General features: G+C 42.6%; 1 protein-coding gene across 1 annotated transcript in view; it reads left to right on the forward strand.

Annotated features, from left to right (window-relative positions):
* Positions 1-477: 477 nt before the first annotated feature.
* TRAPPC11 (trafficking protein particle complex subunit 11) overlaps positions 478-24,484 on the forward strand; it is a 38,236-nt gene continuing 14,229 nt past the window's right edge. The window contains exons 1-18 of the mRNA XM_056855483.1: positions 478-685; positions 1,449-1,618; positions 1,840-1,910; positions 2,722-2,836; positions 3,523-3,622; positions 9,510-9,583; positions 10,747-10,843; positions 11,674-11,807; positions 13,269-13,416; positions 15,449-15,542; positions 16,692-16,771; positions 16,865-16,943; positions 17,038-17,092; positions 20,143-20,288; positions 21,878-21,939; positions 22,039-22,171; positions 23,225-23,355; positions 24,156-24,302. Of these exons, the coding sequence (XP_056711461.1) occupies positions 482-685; positions 1,449-1,618; positions 1,840-1,910; positions 2,722-2,836; positions 3,523-3,622; positions 9,510-9,583; positions 10,747-10,843; positions 11,674-11,807; positions 13,269-13,416; positions 15,449-15,542; positions 16,692-16,771; positions 16,865-16,943; positions 17,038-17,092; positions 20,143-20,288; positions 21,878-21,939; positions 22,039-22,171; positions 23,225-23,355; positions 24,156-24,302 (2,040 nt within the window). The 5' untranslated portion in view covers positions 478-481. The remainder of the gene's footprint in view (positions 686-1,448; positions 1,619-1,839; positions 1,911-2,721; positions 2,837-3,522; positions 3,623-9,509; positions 9,584-10,746; positions 10,844-11,673; positions 11,808-13,268; positions 13,417-15,448; positions 15,543-16,691; positions 16,772-16,864; positions 16,944-17,037; positions 17,093-20,142; positions 20,289-21,877; positions 21,940-22,038; positions 22,172-23,224; positions 23,356-24,155; positions 24,303-24,484) is intronic.

Genomic DNA, 24,484 nt, shown 5'->3' on the forward strand with positions numbered 1-24,484 from the left:
TACTACTCTGAAGATGCCTGCCACAGTTGCTGGTGAAACGTCAGGAAAGAAAATTCCAAGACCACGGTTACACAGCCCGGATAACCTACAAGAACCAATGAACTCTGACCGTGAAAGCCTTTGACAATATTTGCACTTTGTTTAAGCAGTGTTTCGCTCCTGTACTAATTTCCAAATCTCTTGATATATGTACAGTGGTGTCTAATTTCTCCGCCAACCTCCTTGTAATAGCTGGAGATCTCCTGCTATTACAACTGATCTCCAGCTGATAGAGATAAGATCACCTGGAGAAAATGGCCACTTTGGCAATTGGACTCTAAAAGCATATTCCACCAGTTGTGGCTCTTTCCATCCCAGTGCTTCAGAGATGGTGGAAGCTATATGATTGACCTTATTTAATATTACTATATTTGAAAAAAATTAACTGTTGGGAAATTATTTTAAATATTTAATGTTTCAGAGTTTGCTGCGGTATGTCAAGATGAGCCCTTCGCAATGGGACTTTCCGGTGGAATTGTGTTGCCGGCCTATGGCCTTTGTAGCCCTCACAGGCTTGGATGTGATCTACAATGCTGTTCATCGGGCAGTTTGGGATGCTTTTTGTGCAAACAGGAGAGCGGACCGTGTACCTATTTCCTTCAAAGTTCTCCCTGGTGATCATGAGTATCCTAAATGTAGAAACAAGGTATTGTTCTAAGTACTTTAAGAAACTCAAAGGTCATGTTCTAGTTGTAAAACACATAACATTCCAGTGGCAACCTAAGTTGTGTTGCACCCTTCTAAATCCATCAAACTAAATGAGCTTAGAAGGGATGTATTAGAAGGCATAGGATTGTTCTGTGAATGAAAAGGTTGGATCTAACCAGCTTTTCCACTATTGAAAAAGGGCAGTTGGGGTCCCCTTTGACCACCTGAGAGGCTATGGGGTGGGGGTCATGGGACCTGCATGTACAAAAGCCATATGAGAACTATATTAAGGAGGGGAATTGGGTGAGATAGTGAAAAAGCTGGCTGGATCCAAACCATTGCTTGTAGTGTTCATTGTTTGGAGAGTTTGAGCAATCTCTTTTACACTTGAAGGTTATTTAAACATTGGAATTAAAGCTAGTATTGAAATGTCTCTTCAGCCTAAAAAAACGAAGTTATGTCAAGGGCTGGAAACTTCCCTCAGTAAAGTTGCTTCAGGCCATGATCTTGAACCCATTAGCCCACTTGTGTTGGAGAGTTATGCAAGCTTAGAAATGACTGGGATATGGGGCAGCCTTGGCTGAGTTCAGTGATACCTTCTCCCTCTTGCATGTGCTCAGGTTGCTCTTCCCAGGTTATGATAGAAAAGTCAAAGGGAGTTTTTTTCTTATTTTATTGATAGTAGCCATGATTAAGAAAGACAGAGAAATGAATATTTAAGAACAGACTGAACTGCTTGCCTCGTTTGTCAATTGTTGTAGAGAACATCGTACGAATGGCATATTCCAAAAGGTATTTTGAAGACTGGCTGGATGAACAAACATCTGAATTTGGTCCCTGCACTTGTTGTTGTGTTCTATGAGTTGGACTGGGATGAGCCACAGTGGAAGGAAAAACAGTCAGAATGTGCTACTAGAGTTGAAATTGTCAGGTATACTTTCAGTTGAAGGGTCCTCAGTTTTTCTCTTTTCTGTGGTAACTGCTTGACACAACCTTGTACCTGGAGAAAGAAGTCGTGATTCCAATGTGTTGTTTTTCTTTAAAGAAAAAAAAAACCTTCTCCTAAATATGTTTTAGTAAATGTCATTTCATTTTGTAGACTAAAATGTTTGCCAGTCATGCTGAGTTTGGTGTTATGCAATATTCTTACAGGCAGAGCTTGCAAGGAAGAAATACAAAAGTTGCTGTAGTTTTGATTCAAAAGAAAACACCATTACCTCCAGGTACTTGATGTATATTTAATTTTTTGTTTATGCATTTGATGTTTAACAACTGACAACAAGGAAGGATATTAAAAAAACACTTTTTTAAAAAGCAAAAAAATATATGGATTAAGTTTTAATGGCCTGTAACTGTAAACTTGCTCGAATTCCGATTTTATTTTGAATAAAATTAAAACATTTTGGGTTAAACTCTACAAGATGTACTACTAGAGTGGAGCTCTCACTTTCCTGTCTCCCATTCCTACTGAGCTCCCCTAAAAACTCCCCTGAAATGTTGTTCCAGTGGATCAGTGGACTCTTAGGGGTCACGGTGGACAGCATAGGGGGCAACATGGGGGTTTGCAGTGGGAGGATCAGCAGAAATGATCCCTCCCTTCTGTTGTCAGAAATAAACACTTTATTTTGGAGCAGAGCTGCTTCTATCGGTACTGTTTATGAGCAAAATCACAGGTTATATACTGCACTCTGAAAAAAAGTCAAGCTACTGCTTCTGGTTTAATTGAGAAAAAAATTGGAACCCCCTTTGCAATTGATGGCTCTCTGCAAGTTATTCTGGTATTTATTTATTAAGTACGTGTACTCCTTTTCCATCAATTTGACATTCCTAGAGTGGCTATCCATTGTAACGTAAGACAGTGAAGGACTGCAGCTGTGGTATAGTGGTAGTAAATTATGGAGGAATTGGAATCCACTGGAGACTATAGTATTAGTCAAACAGCTTAATGTTTGGTACCAAGTAATTCATTGTCTTGTAAGTGTCTTAATAAAGTTTGAGAAACCACAGGTTAAAGTTATTTATTTGTTTCCATAGGGGAAGATGTTATTGCTTCAGAAAGGGCAGCAGCTTTGTGCAATGCATGTGACCTCTCAGGAAAATCCTTGTTTGTTTTGCCACACACTGATCACCTTGTGGGTTATATTATACGGTAAGTTAATTATGTGAACAAGAGGCATTTCTGTGATGGTTCTTGACCAAAGCAGCAATCCTATACATGCTTATATGAGAGTAAGCCCCAGTGAGCTCAGCTGGATTTTCTTCTGAATGAACTGAATATAAGTATTGCTTTAAGAGAAGAGTTATGGATATTTGGGGGGAAACCAGATGTATTAAAATACATAAAATAAGAACATATGGTAAATTGTAAGGAGGCCATTTTTATGCTTGTTTACCTCTTCAGATAAAATATAGTATGCTAACAGCACCCACTGTTAGATATCTGAAGTTTTAGCATGAAAACGCAAATGCTTTCACCTGTTTAATTCTGGAAAGCTACCTGTTTCCATTTTCTATGGTGAGAGCGCATATCCATTGAGGTTTATGCATGGGATGGAAATTGACAAGTGTTTTATGAATTTCACTGGTGCAAATGTTATCGTAGCAGCATGCAAGTGACCTGAAGAACTTTTATGCACACGCTAAAGATATTGACTGTGAGGTTTTGTGTGAAAAATCCCCAGCCCTCATTGGTTCTCCATTCCAGTTGCTTAAGGTATTATTTTGACAAGTTTATATTGTGATGACAAGATAGAGATCATATCTCAAATTGTAATCTGATCATGCTTGTGCTGAAAGCACCATTTCTTCATCCACTTATGCAATTGTCTCTTACAGGTTAGAGAATGCTTTTTATGAACATGCACAGACCTATTACTATACAGAAATCCGAAGGGTGAAATCCCATAAAGAGTTCCTCAACAAAACAACACATCAGGTATAATAGCTGTGTTAGAACAATACTGTCAAGCCTACCTTGTGCTGTATTAACTCATGTTTTTGATCATTATAAAAAAAGTGAATGGGTGAGAGTTTAAGCCAAGAATTAACTTCCTCACCATTCAAATTTCAGAGGGCAAATCAGTATCTTACTAAACTATAAGCCTGAAATGGGAAACTCCTACACATTGAGACTCTTCTGGGTGTTCTTTTCAACACAGAAGTTTATTAATTCCTGGCAAGATTAGGCACTATTGCCTGAGTCTAGGCATTTGATGCTGAAGTTTTCTGTTGTCCTTTTTTTAAAAAAAATTTCTTTTTTTTTAAGAATTAAAATTTATTGGATAATAACAATAACAGCAACTGAAAGAAGAGGAAAAAAGAAAGAAAGACAATCTTCATGATTTAAAATACAGTATATCTATATACTTGATAAGATAAAAGCAGGATTCCTATGTTACAGCTTATTTCTTTGTCTTCATATTCATCGTTCCGTCCTGACTGAGTACAACGCATTCCCCTTTCTCGCCCTTATTTATAAAATTCTCTTTTTATTTATAGTTTGTGACCATAACTCATCTAAACTTATTGTATCTCTATTTTTCTGATATGTTGTTAGCTTAATTAAAACATAAATTTCTTTAACTTTAACCAGCCATTCCCCTATCTTTGGATTCGATTTTTGCTTCCAATGTCTGGCAAAGGTTGTTCTAGCAGCAGTTATCATATGTAATCCCATACAAAGTTGGTCTTTAGTTAGGTTAGATTTAACAGGAATATTTCGGGTTTACATGGAATATCCATCTCCATTCCAACAGCTAAGCATTTCACTATTTCAGACCAAAATGCTATAGCTCTCTCACATTTCCACTACATGTGTATAAAATCTGCTTGTTTTCTATCACAGTACCAACAGCTGTCATTTTCTGATGAAGTTTTCTCCCTCTGAGGAAAGGTCATCTTGTTGGGTGATTCTTGCCGCTTGCTGGGGAAGGCAGGAAGTCGTTTTGTTTCCTGTCCGTTTTGGCGGGAATCTCCCACCACTCCTCAGTTTTCTCTTCCTGCCTAATCGGGGAAGGTTGGTTGGAGAAGACTCTCCAACGACTTTAGAGTAGGCTTCAATATTCTATTTCTTTTTCTTACTCTTTTCTATCTACTTACCTTACCTTCTGTTAAATCAGTCTGTAGTCTTAACTTTTCTTCCTTTCGCCGGACTCCTCCCCCCCCCCCCCGAGCGGGAGAGAAGCCAAGATGGCCGACGGGGAGAAAGAACGGGAAGATCCCCTTCTCTCTGAAGGGGACTCAGATGATGGTGGGCTCATTTTCACTGCCCAGCAGCACTCCCAATTTGCTGCGGGCGGCCGCAGACGCGCTTCCCCACACAATGAACATTGCGACAGGGAGAGCACGTGGAAAAAGAGCCGCGACGACACGCCCTTGCATTCTGGCGCGCAGACACAGCAGCATTTGGAATCTGTTGCCAGTTCCTCCCGTTCGGCCCCTGATGGCAACGAAGGAGTGATTCCGGACCAGGAACTGAATGCACCATTACCGGCAGCGAGTGGTAATGTACCTCCCTCCCCCTTCCCAGGGAATGTGGCTGGGGATCGGGTTGTTAAACATTCTGAATTGTATGATGCAATGGGAAGGGCCATTCGATACCACTTTCAGACCATGCATTCCTTGCAGCCCATGATGTTTACCCCTCACATGCATCCTCAAGCTATGGCAACCGAGACCACCCAAGGCAACTCGGTTAGTCAGACAGAGAGACAAACTCCTTGGCTTACTAAAACAGCGAGAAAGCAGCAGGCAGTTCAGGAGTCCCTGCAGGGGTCCCCCTCCCTTCCTCTGGACTCTGATGAAGAGGACGAAAGGGAGGAAGGAGAATTCTCAACATCAGATGAAGAGGTGTCTGATACCCCTGAACATCAACCTAGATTATTCTGTAATGAGGGATTCCAGGGGTTGCTGGCCAAGGCCATTGCAGCTCTGAATCTGAATGAGGAGCAGGTTCCCTTAGAGGACCCCAAGATTAAATCTAAAATAACAGGGGACAAAGAGTTTTTTCCCTTTCATAAGGGCAAGAACAGGGTAGTTCCCTTCCCAGCCTACTTTGAATGTCTGATACAGGCCGAATGGGAGAAACCTGCAGCAAATAAACAATTCCCTGCTCAGGTTAAAAAGCTCTATACCTTGGCACACTCAGCCATGGACATGCTGAAGGTACCATTGGTCGATGCCCCTGTAGCGGCCCTTCAGTCCTCAGAACTGGTTTCAGAGGATGGTATGGGCACAATCAAAGACACCTTAGATAGGAAAGCGGACTTCACATGTAAGAAAACCATGAAGCCACTGCCCTTGCTATTCAGGCTTCAGCAACCGCCTCCATCATGGCTAGGGCTTCCATAGTCTGGTTAAGGAAATTAGTTCAACTCATTCCTAATAAAAATAGAAGAGTGACCGAAGGCCTGACCAGGGTCATGAAAACGTCTAGCTTCTTGGCAGATGCTTCCCTAGATGCCATGACTTTCTCTGCCCGAGCCATGGCTTCCTCGGTAGCCACCAGAAGAGCACTTTGGCTTTGATCCTGGCAGGCAGGCCATGGTTCCAAATCAGTAGTCATATCTTATCCCTTTCAGGGGGACCTTTTGGTTGGTGATTCCCTGGAAAAGATCCTAGTAGAAACACGGGATAAAAAGAAGGCGTTACCAAAGCAAGGTAGGAAGGAAGGAAAACAGTCCTCCTTTCGTTCCTATCACACCCTACAAAGACAGGGCCACAACTCCCGGAGGGGATCCTGGTCCAATAGAAATAGACGTGGAGGTAGATTTAACAAGTCCTCCACCTTCACATACAGATCAGATAAGACAGACAAGGCCCCAAAACAGGGGAAACAGTGACGCCAGGCCCCTGCAGGTGGGAGGATGGCTCCAAGCCTTCAAGTCCCTTTGGGATTCATTGGAGCCAGATGCCTGGGTCCAACAGACAATCCACCAGGAATATTGCATAGAATTCAAACACCTCCCACCAAACCGATTCTTACAATTACCAGCCTCTCACCGGCCGGAAAAACATCTCCACACTATGAGGGCCATAAACCATCTCAAGCAGACAGGGGCACACCGGAAATTCCTCAGGTTTGCCTACCTGGAAGAGCACCTACAATTCCGGGCCCTCCCCTTTGGTCTGACATCGGCTTCCCGTGTCTTTTCGAAGATCATGGTAACTCTGATAGCCCACCTACGAACGAAGGGTATACAAATTCACCCCTTCTTCGACGATATTTTAATATGTGCTCGGTCCAAGGACCTAGCCCTAGATCACACCCACAAAGTGATTCAATACCTGCAGAAGCATGGCTACCTTGTAAACTGGCAAAAGAGCAATGTCAACCTGCGACAATGACTTCTGCACCTAGGAGTGATCTTGGACACGTCCACCAACTCCGTGATACTTCCGCCAGACAAGTCACTAAAACTAGCCCGGTTTGCCAGCGAGACTGCGAGTTCCAGGTCTGCCAAACTGATGTCCCTAGCAGCCTTACAAGGACTGATGATCTCCTGCTTGGGGTGCGTTCAGTGGGCAAGACTTCATGCTCGCCCATTGCAGTGGCTACTACGACCATTCCAGAGCCAGTTCATGGCCAAGGAGAATCGACAGGTCCGTATTACGACCCAGGTACGCAGAAGCCTGCGATGGTGGTCGTCACCAGACAACCTGAGCAGAGGACAAAACTACATACACGAGGACCCAACACAGATATTTACAGATGCCAGCCTGGACGGATGGGGAGCCACCCTATCAGACCAGCTGGCACAAGGACAGTGGTCCCCACAGGAACGAAGTCTGCACATCAATCAGCTAGAGATCAGGGCCATCTGGATGGCCTTGAAGGCATTTGGCCCCCTAGTCATCGGAAAGCATGTGTTGATCAGGACGGACAGCACTACTGCCAAGGCCCACATCAACAAACAGGGGGGCTCCCGGTCTTCAAAACTACATCAAGAGACCTTGCATATCCTGAAGTGGGCAGAGAGGAACCTCTGATCATTGAAGGCAGAGTACATCCAGGGAACACAGAATGTGCACGCGGATTGGCTGAGCAGACAACAAGTGGAGGAAGGAGAGTGGTCTCTCAACAGGGCAGCATTCAAGCAAATTGTCAACAGGTTCGGCTCTCCAATCGTGGATCTCTTCGCCTCCCACAAGAACCACCAACTGGACCGCTTATACACCAGATTCCGTCACCCGGAAGCAGAACAGACGGATGCTGAAGGTCCTTGGCTGAAGGTCCTCCTCTATGCGTTTCCTCCCCTTCCTCTACTACCAAGGGTACTACCCTATGTAGACAACTATCCGCCATTGCCTCAGTGGTTACTCACCTAGACAGATTTGAGCTCCCCAAACATCCGCATATAAAATCCTTCTTAAAAGGGGTCATGCAATCCAAGCCACCCCCAGTCCATAGACTCCCTACCTGGCGGCTTCATGTCGTTCTGGCGGCACTTACCAAACATCCCTTTGAACCCTTGAGAGAGGTCCCCTTGACGTTCCTCAGGATGAAGACCTTGTTCCTAGTCGCGGTCACTTCGGCGCGACAGGTATCGGAGCTGGGAGCTCTCTCGATTAATGCAGGCCTGTGTATTTTCCATGCTGACAAAGTGGTCCTTTGGCCAGATCCCACTTTTGTACCTAAGGTAATCTCGGTCTTCCACAGACAACAAGAGATCCACCTTCCTTTGTTCTGTGCCAATCCTCAATGTGAGAAAGAGAAAGAATGGCACATATTAGACCTACGAAGGGCTCTTTGCGTGTACATCCGCTGCACAGTGCATATAAGGAAGACAGAGGCCATGTTTATCTCCATATCCGGGTCAAGGAAAGGTGAGAAACAGTCTAAAGCCATCATCAGCTCAGTTACTGAGGCGTACAGAGCTAGTACCATTCCAATTCCTGCAGGCATCACAGCACATTCTGTACGAAGTGCAGCCATCTCGGCAGCTTTCACCAGACAGGCCTCGGTGGGAGAGATTTGTAGAGCGGCTATGTGGTCCTCGGCATCAACTTTTGTCAGACACTACAGGTTAAACACCTTTTCATCCGCAGAGGTGGCATTTGGCAGGAGGGTGTTGCAGCATGTAGTAGAGGACACATAATTTCCCTCCCAATTAACGGACAGCTCTTGGAGGTCCCAACAAGATGACCTTTCCTCAGAGGAAGAAGGGTACCCTGGATACTTACCGTGAGGGTCCTTTCTCCTCTGAGGATAAGGTCATCTTGCCCTCCCAGTCAGAAATTATAAATAAAAATAGAATAAACATGACACTTAGAAGGTAGCTAGTGCCTTAGGAGCCAAACAGCTTAATACAAAGATAAATAAATAAATAAAAGAATAGAGTTGCTGTACATAAGCCTTTTCCTATTAGGATGTCTGCCATGTCCTGCTGTTTTTTCCTTACGTTATACTAATTCCTTGAAGAGTTTCATTGTTAGTTACAATAGTTAACGGTGTTGAGATTGTTCCTGTCCATGGAAGCTCAGCAAGAGTGAAAACTGAGGATAGGTGGGAGATTCCCGCCAAAACGGACAGGAAACAAAACGACTTCCTGCCTTCCCCGGCAAGCGGCAAGAATTACCCAACAAGATGGCCTTATCCTCAGAGGAGAAAGGACCCTCACGATAAGTATCCAGGGTACCCTTCTGTCATCCTTTGAGCACTGAAAACCTTTATGTTTGGAGGGAATGAAAGCACCCATGATGGGGCCATTAAACAGCTATTGTTTTTAACGACGTCATGTGTCTGGTACTGATCTTCAGTAATATTGCCTCAGTTGTAATCTTGGTACTGTTAAGACTGATGATTCTGAAATGTTGTCTTTTAGCTTCTGTTTGTCAGACATCAGTTCAAAATAGCGTTCTTCAGTGAGCTGAAGCAGGATACCCAGAATGCCCTGAAGTAAGTACTCTTGGGTCGGGCGCGGAGCATCTGCTTTGCATGCAGAAGGTCCTAGGTTTAATCCCCAGCATCTCCATTTAAAAGTGTCAATATTAAGTGATGTGAAAACCTCAGCCTGAGACCCTGGAGGGCAGCTGCCCGCCAGAGTAGACAATACTGACCACGATAGACTACTATTCAGTCTGAGTCAGCTTCCTTTGTACTATGTGTTCTCTTGTACAGTGGAAATATAAACTATGTTCCTTTCCCAACAAAGAGGGGGCTCCTCCATCTGTGGAAGGGGTGGGAGGGAAGAGCATCTTTCAGTGGCAGTTCTTTAAATAGAAGAGAAGGTTAAGGGGTGACACGATAGCCATGATTAAATATTTGAAGGGATGCCCTGTTAATGAGGGAACTAGCTTGTTCTCTGTTGCTGCAGAGACTAGAACACGGAGTAATGGATTTAAACTAAGAGAAAAGCTATTCCACCTAAACATTAGGAAGAACTTTCTGACAGTGAGGGCGGTTCGACGGTGGAATGCCCTGCCTCGGGGAGGGGATGGTGGAATCCCTGTCTTTGGAGGTCTTTAAGCAGAGGTTGGATGGCCATCTGTTGGGAGCGCTTTGATTTTGGGATCCTGCATGGCAGGGGGTTGGACTGTATGGCCCTTGTGGTCTCTTCCAACCTTGTGTGATTTTGTGATTTTTGTGAAATAGTTTGCTGTTGAGCTTCTCAAATTGATTATAAGAGAAGTATGGACTGCACCATTAGATTTAAGTGCCGTAGTATCCTGTGGCGCCCTCCCCCCCCACAGTTCCAGTAACTGGAGAAGGAACAGGAATCTGTCTCTTTAATTCCAGCATGGTGAATGGATCCATGTGAATCCAACTGAAATATTGCTGCTTCTTTCTTTGTGTTGTTACTTGAGAGGAGCTGCAGCAGGTCATAAACTGAAGGGTTCAAGTGGTGTATTGCTGCCTCTTGAGGTAAATATATCTAGGAGGAGCCTCAGTGTGGTGTGGTATCCCAGAGGGATCAATTACTTGTGCTGAGGAGAAGAAAGGGCAGCCCCAGCATTTGTTACGTTATTTTTGGACCCTTCTAATTTGTGGTGTTTTGTCTCAGTGGATCTCTTTTTCTACAATGAGTGGATAAACTAAAATCAACAATCTTTCTTATTCAGAAACTACAGGACTGCATATAATCTTGTACATGAATTGAGAGCTCATGAAACAAATATGTTGGAAATCAAGACCATTGCTGGATTTATAAATTACAAGGTAACGAAAGTTGACTTTTAATCTTCGTTTCATAACTTTCAGAACCATAGAAGAAAAACTTGAGGATTAAACTTGCGGAGGTATTGTGTGCTGCTAATTTAGTGGGAGCTTATCAGCTCTAAGATGCCATGTTGTATTTTCCTGAAAAATACCCTCTGGCGAGCAGTCTTTTTAACCGTAAGGTACACAGTGATGTTAGATTTGATACCCTGGGTTTCTGTAGAATCAAATCACTATCTTTTGGGTTCTTCAAAGAACCATCCATGGACAGGCCTGGGAACACCAGTTTCAAATCCCCACTCTGCCATGAAGCTGATTAGTGTGGTCTGTCTCTCTAAGACTAACCTACCACACGAAGTTGTTGTAGGGATAAAATGGAGGCTGGAGAACCGCATGCGACTCCATGGAGCCCTTGGGGGACAGGGTAGTTAAAAATATGTCAGACTTCCTCTTGGAGGCCTGCTGATAATACCACGACCTTGGCATTTAGGTGGCTTCTAACACTTGCTATGACGTGTTGTAGCCTTTGTCCAGGCTGTAGAATTTGAGGGTGGGGGACTTTCGACACTTGGATATCCTAGCTGGAGAAAGTCTGAAAGTGAAGGCAGTGTAAACATTTTGGCTATATGCAGGGGGGAAAATGGAATCAGTTCCTTTTACCATTTAATGCTGTGAAGGCTTTTAAATTATGGAGGGGGGAGTGATGGGAAGAAGCTGAAAATATAAAACCAACTTTACATTCTTCTGTGTTTTGTTAACCTGCCTACCACAATTGTATTATCTCCCAGATGCTTCTGTGATGAAGTTTTAATCCAAATGCATCTTTTTAGATTTGCCGCCTGTGCTTTCAGCATAACACACCATTGGATGCAATTGCACAATTTAGAAAACACATAGACGTGTGCAAGAAGAAAATTGGCAGTGCAGAGCTGGCTTTTGAGCACGCTGCCTGGATGTCCAAACAGTATGTTGTTTTACAAATAATATTGTGATTGGTGAATTGGTATGCTGATTCAAGCTGAAATATTTTGTTTAATCTGTATTGCCTTCAGCATTAGGTGCAAATGTAGTTGTACAATGAAGATCTTGGGCTGTAGTAATGTACCTAAAGCTAATTCATGAGTCAGTGAATGCATTTGGATATAAATTGAAGCCTAGAGGACAAAACCTCTCATTCAAGCCTAGAGGACAAAACCAATTTTAGCATCTTGTGCTGATAATTTGGACTTCATTTGGTTGGATCCAAATAACCAGGACTGGGGAAAAATAGTTGTCCCCCCCGACTCTTACATCGCTGCCAAATTTTAGAAACAAAGTATGAAAATATATCAAGGAGCCCCGTGGTGCAGGGTGGTAAGCTGCAGTACTGCAGTCAAAGCTCTGCCCACGACCTGAGTTCGATCCCGACGGAAGTCTGTTTCAGGTAGCCGGCTCAAGGTTGACTCAGCCTTCCATCCTTCTGAGGTCAGTGAAATGAGTACCCAGCTTGCTGGGGGTAAAGTGTAGATGACTGGGGAAGGCAATGGCAAACCACCCTGTAAACATAGTTTGCCTAGTAAACGTCGGGATGTGATGTCACCCCATGGGACAGTAATGACCTGGTGCTTGCACAGGGGACTGTGTGTAAAGTGCCGTCAAGTCGCACTCAACTTATGGCAACCCCTTATGGGGTTTTCAAGGAAAGAGACTAACAGAGGTGGTTTGCCAGTGCCTTCCTCTGTATAGCAACCCTGGACTTCCTTGGTGGTCTCCCATCCAAATACTAACCAGGGCTGACCCTGCTTAGCTTCTGAGATCTGACGAGATCAGGCTAGCCTGGGCCATCAAGGTCAGGGTGCACAGGGGACTACCTTTACCTTTTTTATGCAAGCATATCAGGTCCTGTTTTGGCTCTGGAAAGTGGTACTGGGGGCGGGAATAGAGGTCCCTCCTCCTCCCTGTACCACGGTCCCAAGCTGAAACGAGCCCCAGTGCACCTGCTAACATTCTTCTGACCTCATGGCCAAACATCCTGTCTTTGACCCCTACTCCCATAGCTGCGAGAAGTGAAAACTTCCCCTGGCAAAGGTCAGTGTGCTGTAAATTCTGCAAGTTATGTTTGCCACCTGCGTTTCAGATCATGCTCTGTTGAACTTTCTGGAGAACCTCCAAAGTCTGGGGATTTGACTGTGAGACAGTGTGGTGTAGTGGTTAGAGAACATAATTAGAAATAGGGAGACCTCCAGGGTTCAACCCCTTCTCTACCATGAAGCACACAAAGTGACCTTGGGCTAGTGTCTCTTTTTCTCTCTGCCTTAACCTGCTGCAGGTTTGTTGTGAGGACAAAATGGAGAAGGGAAGAACCATGTAGTCAGCCCTGAGCTCCTTGGAGAAAGCAAGGGATAATAATAAATAAAATATTTAAATGTTCTTTTTTAAAATACAGATTTCAGGCTTTTGGGGACTTGTTTGACGAAGCTATCAAACTAGGGCTGACAGCTATTCAAACGCAGAACCCAGGTTTCTATTATCAGCAGGCAGCGTACTATGCCCAAGAAAGGAAGCAACTGGCAAATGTTCTCTGTAATCATGAGGTGAGTTCTAGCCAGCCTTCCTTATGTCTGGCCCTATTACAAGGCTTTCTGTACCATGTAATGGCAATTTCCAGCCTTCCTAGGCTGTCTTCTTGTTGTGCTGCTGGCTGAGCAAAATGCAGATCTCATGCATCAGATGCGGCGTTGATTCATTTTCCTTTCACCATCAATACTTGCTTCAGCTGACCATTGCTTGCAAAAAACCTGATTCACACTTGTTCCCAGGTGTAGGCTGATGCTTGTGCAACTGGTGTGTGGCAGCTGAAGTTCAGCACAGGATGACACCCCCCCACCTACAGGTCACATACAGGTCACAAAGAAGACCTTCTTTCAGGTCTGAATGAGTTCCAAATAGAGGATTGGTCTTAATGCATTCAGCATAATTTCTGATATATTTTCAGATCGTTTTCCCATACTAATTGTCTACGTCATCTGTCAGCTTTTACTTATAAGACCCTAACTGCATTGTCCATACATGAGACTGACATTAAAAGGGCTAGTTTTGTATAATGTGTTATACATCATATAATATAAATATTATATACTTTTAAGAAACCCAGTGAACATTTGCATTCTTACTCAGTTAGAGGTTTCTGTGTGATATTTTGAGTAGAGACTATAGTGAAACACTGTTAAAATTCCTGGAAAATATTCACTTAATTGATGTTATGTGGACACATGAAGCAGCCTTATACTGAATCAGACCCTTGGTCTATCAAAGTCAGTATTGTCTACTCAGACCGGCAGTGGCTCTCCAGGGTCTCAGGCGGATGTCTTCAACATCACCTGCTTGCCTAGCCCCTTGAACTGGAGATGCCAGGGATTGAACCTGGGACCTCCTGCATGCCAAGCAGAGGCTCTACCCCTCAGCCACAGCCCTGCTTGGAAGCGTCCAAAAGGAGCTCGCAGGAGGAAGTCCCGCCAGGAACTTTCCCCCCAGCCACGTGCTCTTCCCCAGCCAGGCTCCTTCCTGCACACTGCGGCCGTCCCGACCAGCAGCGCTGGGGTCTCCCTTCCCCACTGACCCCACCCGAGGCTCCCCCTTACCTGCCCCCAGCAGGGTCAGAGCCGCCACCAGCGCCAGGTGCTTTTTCCTTCATGTGGAAAAATAAAGCATTTGAATAGTTGTGCCTATAATCCTTGGGCATGTGCAGGTCTCCCTTTTGGGGTGTAGTATAGTGCCTTAATGTTCAGAAACTATTTTGCGTCTCTACCTGTTTGGAAGGCATAATTAACCACCACCGCCCCCTGTAATTATCACATATGAAATGTTGCACAACTGCATTCGATGTGGTTTTTGTTCTTCTGGATGCTCATTCATTTTTGGGAGTTTTTTCTTGGCATATCTTTCGGTGTACATTTCGTCATTTCTTTGTGTTGGACATTTAAAAAAGCGTACCTTTTAAAAAAGACTGAGCTACTGCAGCAGTTTTTATGTGGGGATGTCTTTGAAGACAGCTTGGAAACTCCAGATGGTTCTAATGCATCAGCTTATCTTTTCACTGGAATTAATGGCATGATCCTAGTAGAGCTATTTGAAACATCTACAGTGGTTGCTTGTTTCAGGATTATATTCAAGGTTCTTACCTTTTAAAACCCTTCACATTTGGGCCCAAATGTTTAAAACACTTCCACTTCCTTCATGAACCTGTGCTGAAGCTTTTTTTCTCCCAACAATTTCTTTAATCATCGAGGGTGACTAGATCTGCCTCTGTCTGATCACAGACTCTTTCAACTGCAGACCTGATTATGTGGAACAGCCTTCCTGAGAATGCTAGGAAAACAGCCATCTTGTTAATTTTTAGGAAGCTTTGTAAAACTGCTATTTCGAGTGGCATTTGGAGGAGGCTAAGGATGTATAGGCAGTTCAGATCTATAAAGTCTGGGCTTGCTTTTAGTTGTTTTTAATTTTTCAGCATATCTATACTTCTTGGGTGTTTGCATTATGTTAGCTGTCTTGGGCCCTCTTTAGAGAGGGGTTATAGTGAATTAAAATTATTTTAACTGATTACTAAATTTACTGACTTTACAGCCTTCTGTGATGTATCCCAATCCGGACCCGATAGAAACTCAAACTGGAGCACTCGACTTCTATGGACAAAGACCATGGCGGCAAGGAGTACTAAGTAAATCATTTTTTCATTTCCTGCGTAAACATTAGAAACAAAATCAGATTGTTTCTGTAATCTCAAACTGCGTTGCAGTGAACATTAAAGGGAATCCTGGTGTATCTCCCAGGATTTATCAGGAGTGCCTCACTGAGAAGATTGCTAATGGAGATTTTTTTTTCTGAAGACAGCTTGCCATCTTTTCTGAGTTCCTGCTCTAAGGGAATATTGGTGTGTTCTGGAGTGCACTCTCAATTCATGCAGGGTGCTAATGAGGCCCAAGAGGCCTGACCAGCGCTTTAGGTAAACTGTGCCCTAGAATATGACCCAGAATCTTCTGCAACACACAGTTTGCTGGAGTTTATCAGTGGATGTGTCCCTCACGATTTTCTCAGTATAGAATGTGTGAGTGCCATTATCCTCCTAACTGATGAAATCTCAATTGAATTAATTCATTTAGACACAGTAGACCTAGTTTATACAAGCAATGGTCTTCCATTGTTTATATGCAGCTCCTCTGCGTCTAATTCCTGGCCCTGTTCCTTTTTGATGATGAAAAGAGATCCATGTGTGCATTCCTCTGCACGTGGAGGTCTCTTCCTCTGTTGAGAACATTGGGGCAGCTTGTATACTGAAGAAGCTCCACGTAAGCTTTGGAGTACATGTGGAGATCCAGACAGGAGGGATTGAGTTAAGCCAGTTTTTAAAATTCACAAAAGTGGAATTGTAGATTATGTTTATTGGGCAGATGCATTCCAAACATTGCCAATGGATAACACTTATTTGTTGGTAACCTTTGTTGTTGCAAAAATTAAACTTGGATGCCTTTCTGTAAGGTCTGCTGTTATGGAAACCCTGAATGGTGGAGCTTTGTCCTTGTTGCTAAGAGCAATAGGCTGGACTAAAGCCTAGATTTCAAAGATACTTCAGATACTAGTGTGGTTAATTATTGGAGCCTGTCTCTTTTTTTAGAGCCATTCTCTTACAAGAACAAAGAATGTGACTGAATTCCAAAACATTATTTCTCCTAAGATACAGCATTGTTCAGAATCCTCAGAATTCTTAAACTAGGCTTACTTCTAGTGTAGTTCTATGAACATGATGAATACAGTTTATTCAGGGATCGGGCAGAACTCCTTAGAATGGATTTTTCATTGTCGTTTGCAGGTTTTGATCCTAATGACCCTGAGAAGGAGAAAGTGGGGATTTTGGCTCTGCAGCTGAAGGAAAAGAAGGTTCTTCACTCTGTAAGTCAGACTTGAATAATATTCATGTTCCTTCACTGAAAGCACAAATATACACTGAAAGTACAAACATTATCCATTCTTTTTATTTATTAGGAATTAATCATCACCTTGCTGAGTAATGCAGTAGCCCAGTTCAAGAAGTACAAATGTCCACGAATGAAAAGCCATTTAAGTAAGCTGAGATTGTCAAATTGTTAAATATATATATTAGCAATTTATTGTTGGTATTGGAAATAATCTGCCATTATTATAATCTGTTCTTTCAGTGGTGCAAATGGGTGAAGAGTATTACTATGCTAAAGATTACACCAAAGCTTTGAAGTGAGTATGATCTCCAAGTGTCTGGTTTTAAAGCTACTGCTTCTCCTTTTTAAAAAACATGTTGCTAAGGACAAACCCTAATTTTCACCTATAGCTACTAGGCATTTTAAAAAGCAATCCCTTTTTGAGTGAGTACTTCTTTTGCAAGCTTTATCAGTATTTAAAGAAATATGGTTGGGGAGAGGGGAGACAAAGATCAGGTACAACATCCAGTGTGCCTGTGATGTGATCAGCCCTGTCATTAAAATTTTCCTGGTGGTAGCCTAATTACTTAAAATAATGGGCGTACACTATCATTTGGCTTTTAGTGTGAGTGTGTGTGTGTGTGGGGGGAGGTACTTACTGCACAAGTATCAATCATGCAAATACCAATTTGGCTTTTTCTGCAGAAAATATGACAGCCAGTTTCTTCTAGCTTGGGGAATTCTCTCCTGAGCACAAGGTTAAAAAAACTTCTTCGGTTCTATGTGTATTCATGTTGTCTGTATTGTTTGACTTTTTCTGTTTTATCAACTATGTACTTCAGTTTTCCCCCCAAAAAAAGAAGAAGATAGTCCTGATCCTTTAAGAGCTTTCTTTCTGAAGGGGGAGCAATGTGGTTATATCTGATGCTGGTTTCTGTTGCTCTGAAGCATTGACCGCTTGCGCAGTCTCTAGTGCGGGATTGTGACTCTGTGTTACTAGCACCAAAGGCTGGCTAAAAGACTGTTGGCCTGGGGAGTGGAGAACCTGAATCTAGTCTCTATCCTCTACTTCAAAGACCAGTGATTAACGCTAAACTAATAGGGCTGCTCAGTGCTTTTCAGCAAATGAATGTATGAACTGTACATAGCTGCACGTAAAACACTATGGATAAAATTATTTAGAAAATTAACACTAATGTACTAAGAACATTTATAATTCTGTAGTTATGTTTACTATTTGTGTTTAGTAACCAGAGTCAGATATCTAGCCTTTTACAACCCCAGCTTGCTGTATTGAACAGAAATTATATATGCTTCTGACTCTCTGGGAGAGATCAGGAATAATGGATTGACATCTCCAGTTTGCCCAAATGAAAATGGTAATGTTTGTAGTAACAGTTCACAAGTGGGAGAAGATTGATCATAAGAACATAAGAAAGGCCTTGCTGGATCAGACCAAGGCCCATCAAGTCCAGCAGTCTGTTCACACAGTGGCCAACCAGGTGCCTCTAGGAAGCCACAAACAAGACGACTGCAGCAGCACCATCCTGCCTGTGTTCCACCGCACCCAAAATAATAGGCATGCTCCTCTGATACTAGAGAGAATAGCTATGCAGCATGACTAGTATCCATTCTAACTAATAGCCATGAATACCCCTCTCCTCCATGAATATGTCCACTCCCCTCTTAAAGCCCTCCAAGCTGGCAGCCATCATCACATCCTGGGGCAGGGAGTTCCACAATTTAACTATGCGTTGTGTGAAAAAATACTTCCTTTTATCTGTTTTGAATCTCTCGCCCTCCAGCTTTAGCAGATGACCCCGTGTTCTAGTATTATGGGAGAGAGAGAGAAACTTCTCCCTGTCCACTCTCTCCAAACCATGCATAATTTTAAAGACCTCTGTCATGTCTCCCCTTAGCCGCCTCCTTTCCAAGCTAAACAGCCCTAAGCGTCCTAACCGCTCCCCATATGACAGTTGCTGTAGTCCCCTAATCATTTTGGTTGCTCTTTTCTGCACCTTTTCAAGCTCTGTAATATCCTTTTTTAGGTGTGGTGACCAGAACTGTACACAGTATTCCAAGTGTGGTCTCACCATAGATTTGTACAAGGGCAGTATGATATCAGCAGTTTTTTCTATTCCTCGTTTTTTCTATTCCAGTTATTTTCTATTCCTCGTCTAATTATGGCCAGCATAGAATTTGCCTTTTTTTACAGCAGCCGGTCTGTCACTGTCAGCACAGATCCCATCAGTGTATATGTGAAGTTGGGATTTTTTGCCCCAATATGCATCACTTTACACTTACTCAAATTGAATCTCATTTGCCATTTTAATTCCCATTCTTCCAGTTTGCAGAGATCCTTCTGGAGCTCTTCACAGTCCGATTTTGTTTTAACCACCCTAAATAATTTGGTGTCATCTGCAAACCTGGCTACTTCACTGTTTAACCCCAACTCCAGGTCATTGATGAACAGGTTGAAAAGCACCGGTCCCAACACAGATCCCTGAGGCACCCCACTGCTCACATCCCACCATTGTGAGAACTGACCATTGATTCCTACTCTCTGCTTCCTATTTTTCAGCCAGCTCTCAATCCATAAGAGGACTTGTCCTCTTATCCCATGACTATGAAGTTTTCTTAGCAGTCTTTGGTGGGGGAAAGCCAAATACACAATATCCACAGGCTCATTCCTGTCCACATACTTATTGACGCTTTCAAAAAACTCTAATAGGTTAGTGAGACAGGACCTACCCTTACAGAAGCCATGTTGAGTTTTGCCCAGCAGACCTTGCCCTTCTATATGCTTGACAATTCTATCTTTAATAATGCTTTCCACTAATTTACCCGGAACAGTCGTTAATCTAACTGGCCTGTAATTTCCTGAGTCCCCCCAGAACCTTTTTTATAAACGGGTGTTACATTGGCCATTCTCCAGTCCTGGTACAGAGGCTGATCAAAGGGATCAATTACTGCATTACTATCCTTTAGTGTAAAAACAACAAAGCCTTTGCAGATGAGGAGGATAGAAGGAATCCCTCTAGCAACATTATAAAATACCAAGTGCCAATTTCTCAGTATACATTTTTGATAATAATTCTGTCAGTTGACCTCGGACACTGCCTTGGCAATAGCTAAAACAGCCAAGAATAGTGTCTCTTCTCAGTTCAGTTTGTTTCAGATGTTATGGAGATGAGTTACATATTCTAGTTCTTTTTTTAATCTTTTGTTTTGTACTCTGAAGAAGACACTAAATTATCATGGGACTTTTTATTCGGTTAACCACTTGGTTAATATTGCTGTTGCTATAACAGCTATTTGATCTATTTGGCTTATTTTAACAAACTCTTTTTCTCGATCTTCTTCCAGGCTGCTGGATTACGTCTTGTGTGATTATCGTAGTGAAGGATGGTGGACTCTCCTTACTTCTATACTGACCACAGCCCTCAAATGTTCCTATCTCATGGCACAGATAAAAGATTACATTACGTACTCGTTAGAGCTGTTGGGAAGAGGTTAGGAAGTCCATTTGAGTTTGCAGTTAAGTTGATACACTTTTGCTCTGAGAAGCATTTGGCTTGGGCTCTTCTCTGTGCAAAGGTTGGGGTAGCTTGAAAGATATCAGAGTCCTGCATTTCATCTGAAGTTGGTGCCATGTATCCAATATATGAAGGTTCTCAGTCTCTTAAATGATGTCATAAAGTTTGAGGGTGAAGAAGAAGAAAGCATTCATATACTTACCTTTGCAAAGCTTGAAACCCCTGCAGATAGGGCTGTCATCTAAAGAAATCCTAATTGATTAGTCATATAATATTGAGTTGATTTTGAAGAAAAGGTTATACGTTGTCTTGGAGATAATGCATCATTTTAGAGGCGTTCTCTCTGGTGAGTGAGAAACAGGAGAATGCCTAAGGTTGTACTGTGACCATCAGAAGTTTGTGTATGCATTTATGGAACAATATTTTTGAAGTGTTGCCTAACTAATTAAAGAGGGAGCACATCTTTATTTAATCAATAGGTTTCCAGTCAACTAACTATATAATTTACTCAGTGCTTGCTTCCCTGCCCATACATAGAGTGCAGAAAGAGAAAATTGCTGGTGTGTGTGGCAGGCAGGTGTATAAGCTCATAATGTTTTAGTAGAACTAGTAAAAGAGATGCCCCTTTCAGCGCAGTAGTCTGGTAGCTTTCCCTCCTTTTTGTAAAGCAATTCATAACATTATGAAGGAACTGGGGCTCTTAATAACTATTTCAGAAGACTAGCTTTGGCCTGTGGCATCTTCCAGTTAAAAGATCTTGGTTTGAAGGTGCCAGGAAGGTCGCTGCCTTAGACCTTGAAGATGTAGCCGGTCAAAGCAGACAATTCTGGGCTCGGTGGACCAATAGCCAGACTTTGATATATGGCAGCTTCCTATGTTCGTGAAGTGGTATAGCAGGCTGAATGCTGGATTAGTTTAAGTACAGAACACCATAGGCATTCAGGCACTTTAGGTTATTCATTGTATGACTTGGTCTTTTCTTTGCTTCACTGATAGGTCCTTAAAATCCCTCCCCCCCGTTGACTATATTTGAATTATCAGAACATTTTATGCTTTAATTAGAGATTCCTGTTCTATAAAACTATTCTTGGAAATAATTTGAAACTCACCTTCACTAACGTGTATACTACCTTCTTCTGGCCTAGCTCTCAAACTGCAGTTCAGGCAGTACACTTGTATCTTAGTGGTACCGCTACTGGCAGGGGCTCAAGTGATTATGCATTATACATTATTCATGTAAAGCAATTTCAGAAGAAAACTAGCATGCCAGAACAAGGCTTCTGACCTACTCTTTTTTCTGGCATTCAGTCTACAGGATATATTTTTTTAAATAGAACTAATCATGTTAGCCTGCTTAAGCCGTCCTGTCAAGGCACGGGTTTGCTATTACATATGCTGTATGTGGGAACCCGGGCAGCGTTTCAGCTGAGATCGTAGCTGGGAGTGATTAGATAATCTGCAGGTATTTGAAAATGGTTTGTGGCAGCTAATCTGCATTATAAATGGTTAAACAGGCTGTGTGATATTGTTTTTTCTAGTACACTTTCTCTGTTTTCATTCTTTAGCATCTACTTTGAAAGAGGACCAAAAATCTTGCATAGAAAAGAATCTGATTAAAGTTCTTATGGTAAGTAGGCAAAACTTAGCTTCTTCGCAATAGTTCTCAATGACCTACAAGTTCTACACCTAAAACTTGTTGAGTAAAATATTCTTCTTTTGAATCCAGAATGAGAGCCCAGATCCGGAACCTGACTGTGATGCGACTTCTGTGAAAAGTTCACAGAAGTTGTGGGCTGATAGAATCTCTCTGGCTGGCAATAATATCTTTACCATAGAAGTGCAGGACTTTGTTCCATTTGGTATGTATCAAAGCTTTTATCGCCCTGAAATGTAATGTTTAAATGTACTCTTTACATAGCGAATGGCAAAATAGAGAAATGTGTATTTTTAATTCTGTAGCAACCCAATTATTAGTTACATTTTTGGTGGAGAATTAAAGCAGAAATTTTGCAAGCCCTATGAGATTTGACTTAATACAGTTTTTTTTGAATGAACGAAGCTGCCTTATGCTGAGTCAGGCCATTTTGTTAGTACTGTCTGCTCTCTGGGGTCTCAGGGTGAGGTCTTTCTTGTCCCCTCCTACCTGATCCTTTTAACTGGAAATGTTGGGGGTTGAACCAGAGAGCTTTCGCAGGGAAAGCAGGTGCTCACAGTTTGGTGTAGTGGTTAGAGGGATGGAGTAAGATCTAGAAGATCCGGGTTCAATGCCCTTCCCCCCCACACACAGCCAAAAAGCTCACTGGCTGAGCTCGGCCCAGTCAGTCGCTCTCAGCTTAGCCTACCTTACAGGGTTGTTGTGAGGATGAAATGGAAGAGAATGTCATATGCTGCCCTGAGTCCCTTTGAGGAAGGGTGGGAATAGTAATGCTAAACAGATAGGTTTTGTGTGTGTGAATATACACAGAACATTCAGATCTTAGCTCGATGCCTTAGAGCAGTCTACTTGGGTACAGAGAAAAAAGGAAACGGCGGTGTGCACAGGTGGCACTTCAGGGTTCCCTGACAGGCCGTGACCTAAAAAGCAACCAGCTGTTGCCAGCAGTAGTAGCTGTTGCACAGATTACAAAGGATGCTCTGTTTTCAGCAGGTCAAACGAGTTTCTTGGGTTGCAGGAACCGAATTACATTTCACAAGTTCTGTGTCAGTTCGGAAGAAATAGCAAAGCAGTCCATAGTCCCTTCTTAATTGTCCATATTCTCTGTGCAAAGCTTACCCGACTTTGTAAAAAAATCTAACGTTGTGTTGGTATGCCTAGAACTGACATATTTAGTTTTGTTTTAGGGGACCTACCGTGAAACATGACAATTTTAGTCAAGTTCAGTAATGTGGGGTGTTTCTGTTCCAAATTTTAGTACAGTGCAAAGCGAGATTTCTTGCCCCAAGTTTCCATGTCGACACCCCAGTTCAGTTTGACATATTCTTGAAAGCTGATTGTCCTCATCCTATCCGGTTTTCTAAGCTATGCATTGGTTTCAACAATCAGGTAATTAAATATATATATATAATTATTTATTAAGGGTGAGTCATCTCTTTAATAAGGTCGATGAGTTTATTGCATTTCCCCAACCATTTTAGTGCTGCAGTTTGTCAGGAGCTAGTACCCCGCTTTATTGCGGGCAGGTTCCATGGTGTCTCATATAGAGGGGGGGGGATCTGGTGGTGGCACCTGGACCCGCAGCTCTGCTGCACCCCCAGGGACCCATTCCTTGCCCTTCTGGGCCTTGCAAGGGTGAATGGGACTCGGGGGCCAGAGCGGAGGGAAGATGTCTTCCTTGCAGTCTTTTCTCGGTGAACAAACTGGGCCCTGCCTGATCTGGGAACGAGAGAGGTCATTGCTTTAAAAATATGAATGCTTTTCAGTTTATTTTCTTTTTTAGTGTTTAGAAACTGTACCACTAAGTACTCAATAACTGTAACTGCATTGTCCCAAAGGTTGCTATTGTATGCATATAGTGGGACTTTTATAAGCCACTTCTTAATTTGTAAACTGTTAATATGTTTTAAGTGACTGATCTTTTTCTGTAAAGTATTATTTGTGGTTTGATTACTTTAAAGTACAGTTCTAAAGAACTGTAGAATGTATACACTTAGAAGAAAATTTCTGTATAATTTAACTGTTAAGCAACTGTTGTTTTAAAATGTATATTCTGAATAACACCGTTTCTAAAAAGAATGGTCAGGTTTCACACTACATCTAGTGATGCGTAATTTTGCTGCACTAATACCAGATTGCTGGGGGAAAAATGTTTAATGTATAATTTTTCACTTTCTGTCTTTTCATAGGAATACAACCAGTATTGTATGGTGGAAGAAGCATATAAAAAAAATGAACTGTTCACACAGGGGATGCTGTGTCTTACCCCTGGTAAAACAAAGAAGTTCACTTTCAAATTTGTTGCAAAAACTGAGGATGTGGGAAAGAAGATTGAGGTAAGCCCTTAACCATAGTTCAAAGTGTTATCTTAAAAACACTTAATGATAAAGACGATGAAAGTTCAGGAATGAGTTAACACTGACAGGCTGATCTGATGGTACACTGCATGCATTCAAAAGGCAGATGAGATCAGGTGTGGAGGGCCAGTGCATCATTATGGTGGTGCAAGTCATGATGT

Source organism: Euleptes europaea, chromosome 9, assembly GCF_029931775.1.
Source record: "Euleptes europaea isolate rEulEur1 chromosome 9, rEulEur1.hap1, whole genome shotgun sequence".
Classification (NCBI taxonomy): domain Eukaryota; kingdom Metazoa; phylum Chordata; class Lepidosauria; order Squamata; family Sphaerodactylidae; genus Euleptes; species Euleptes europaea.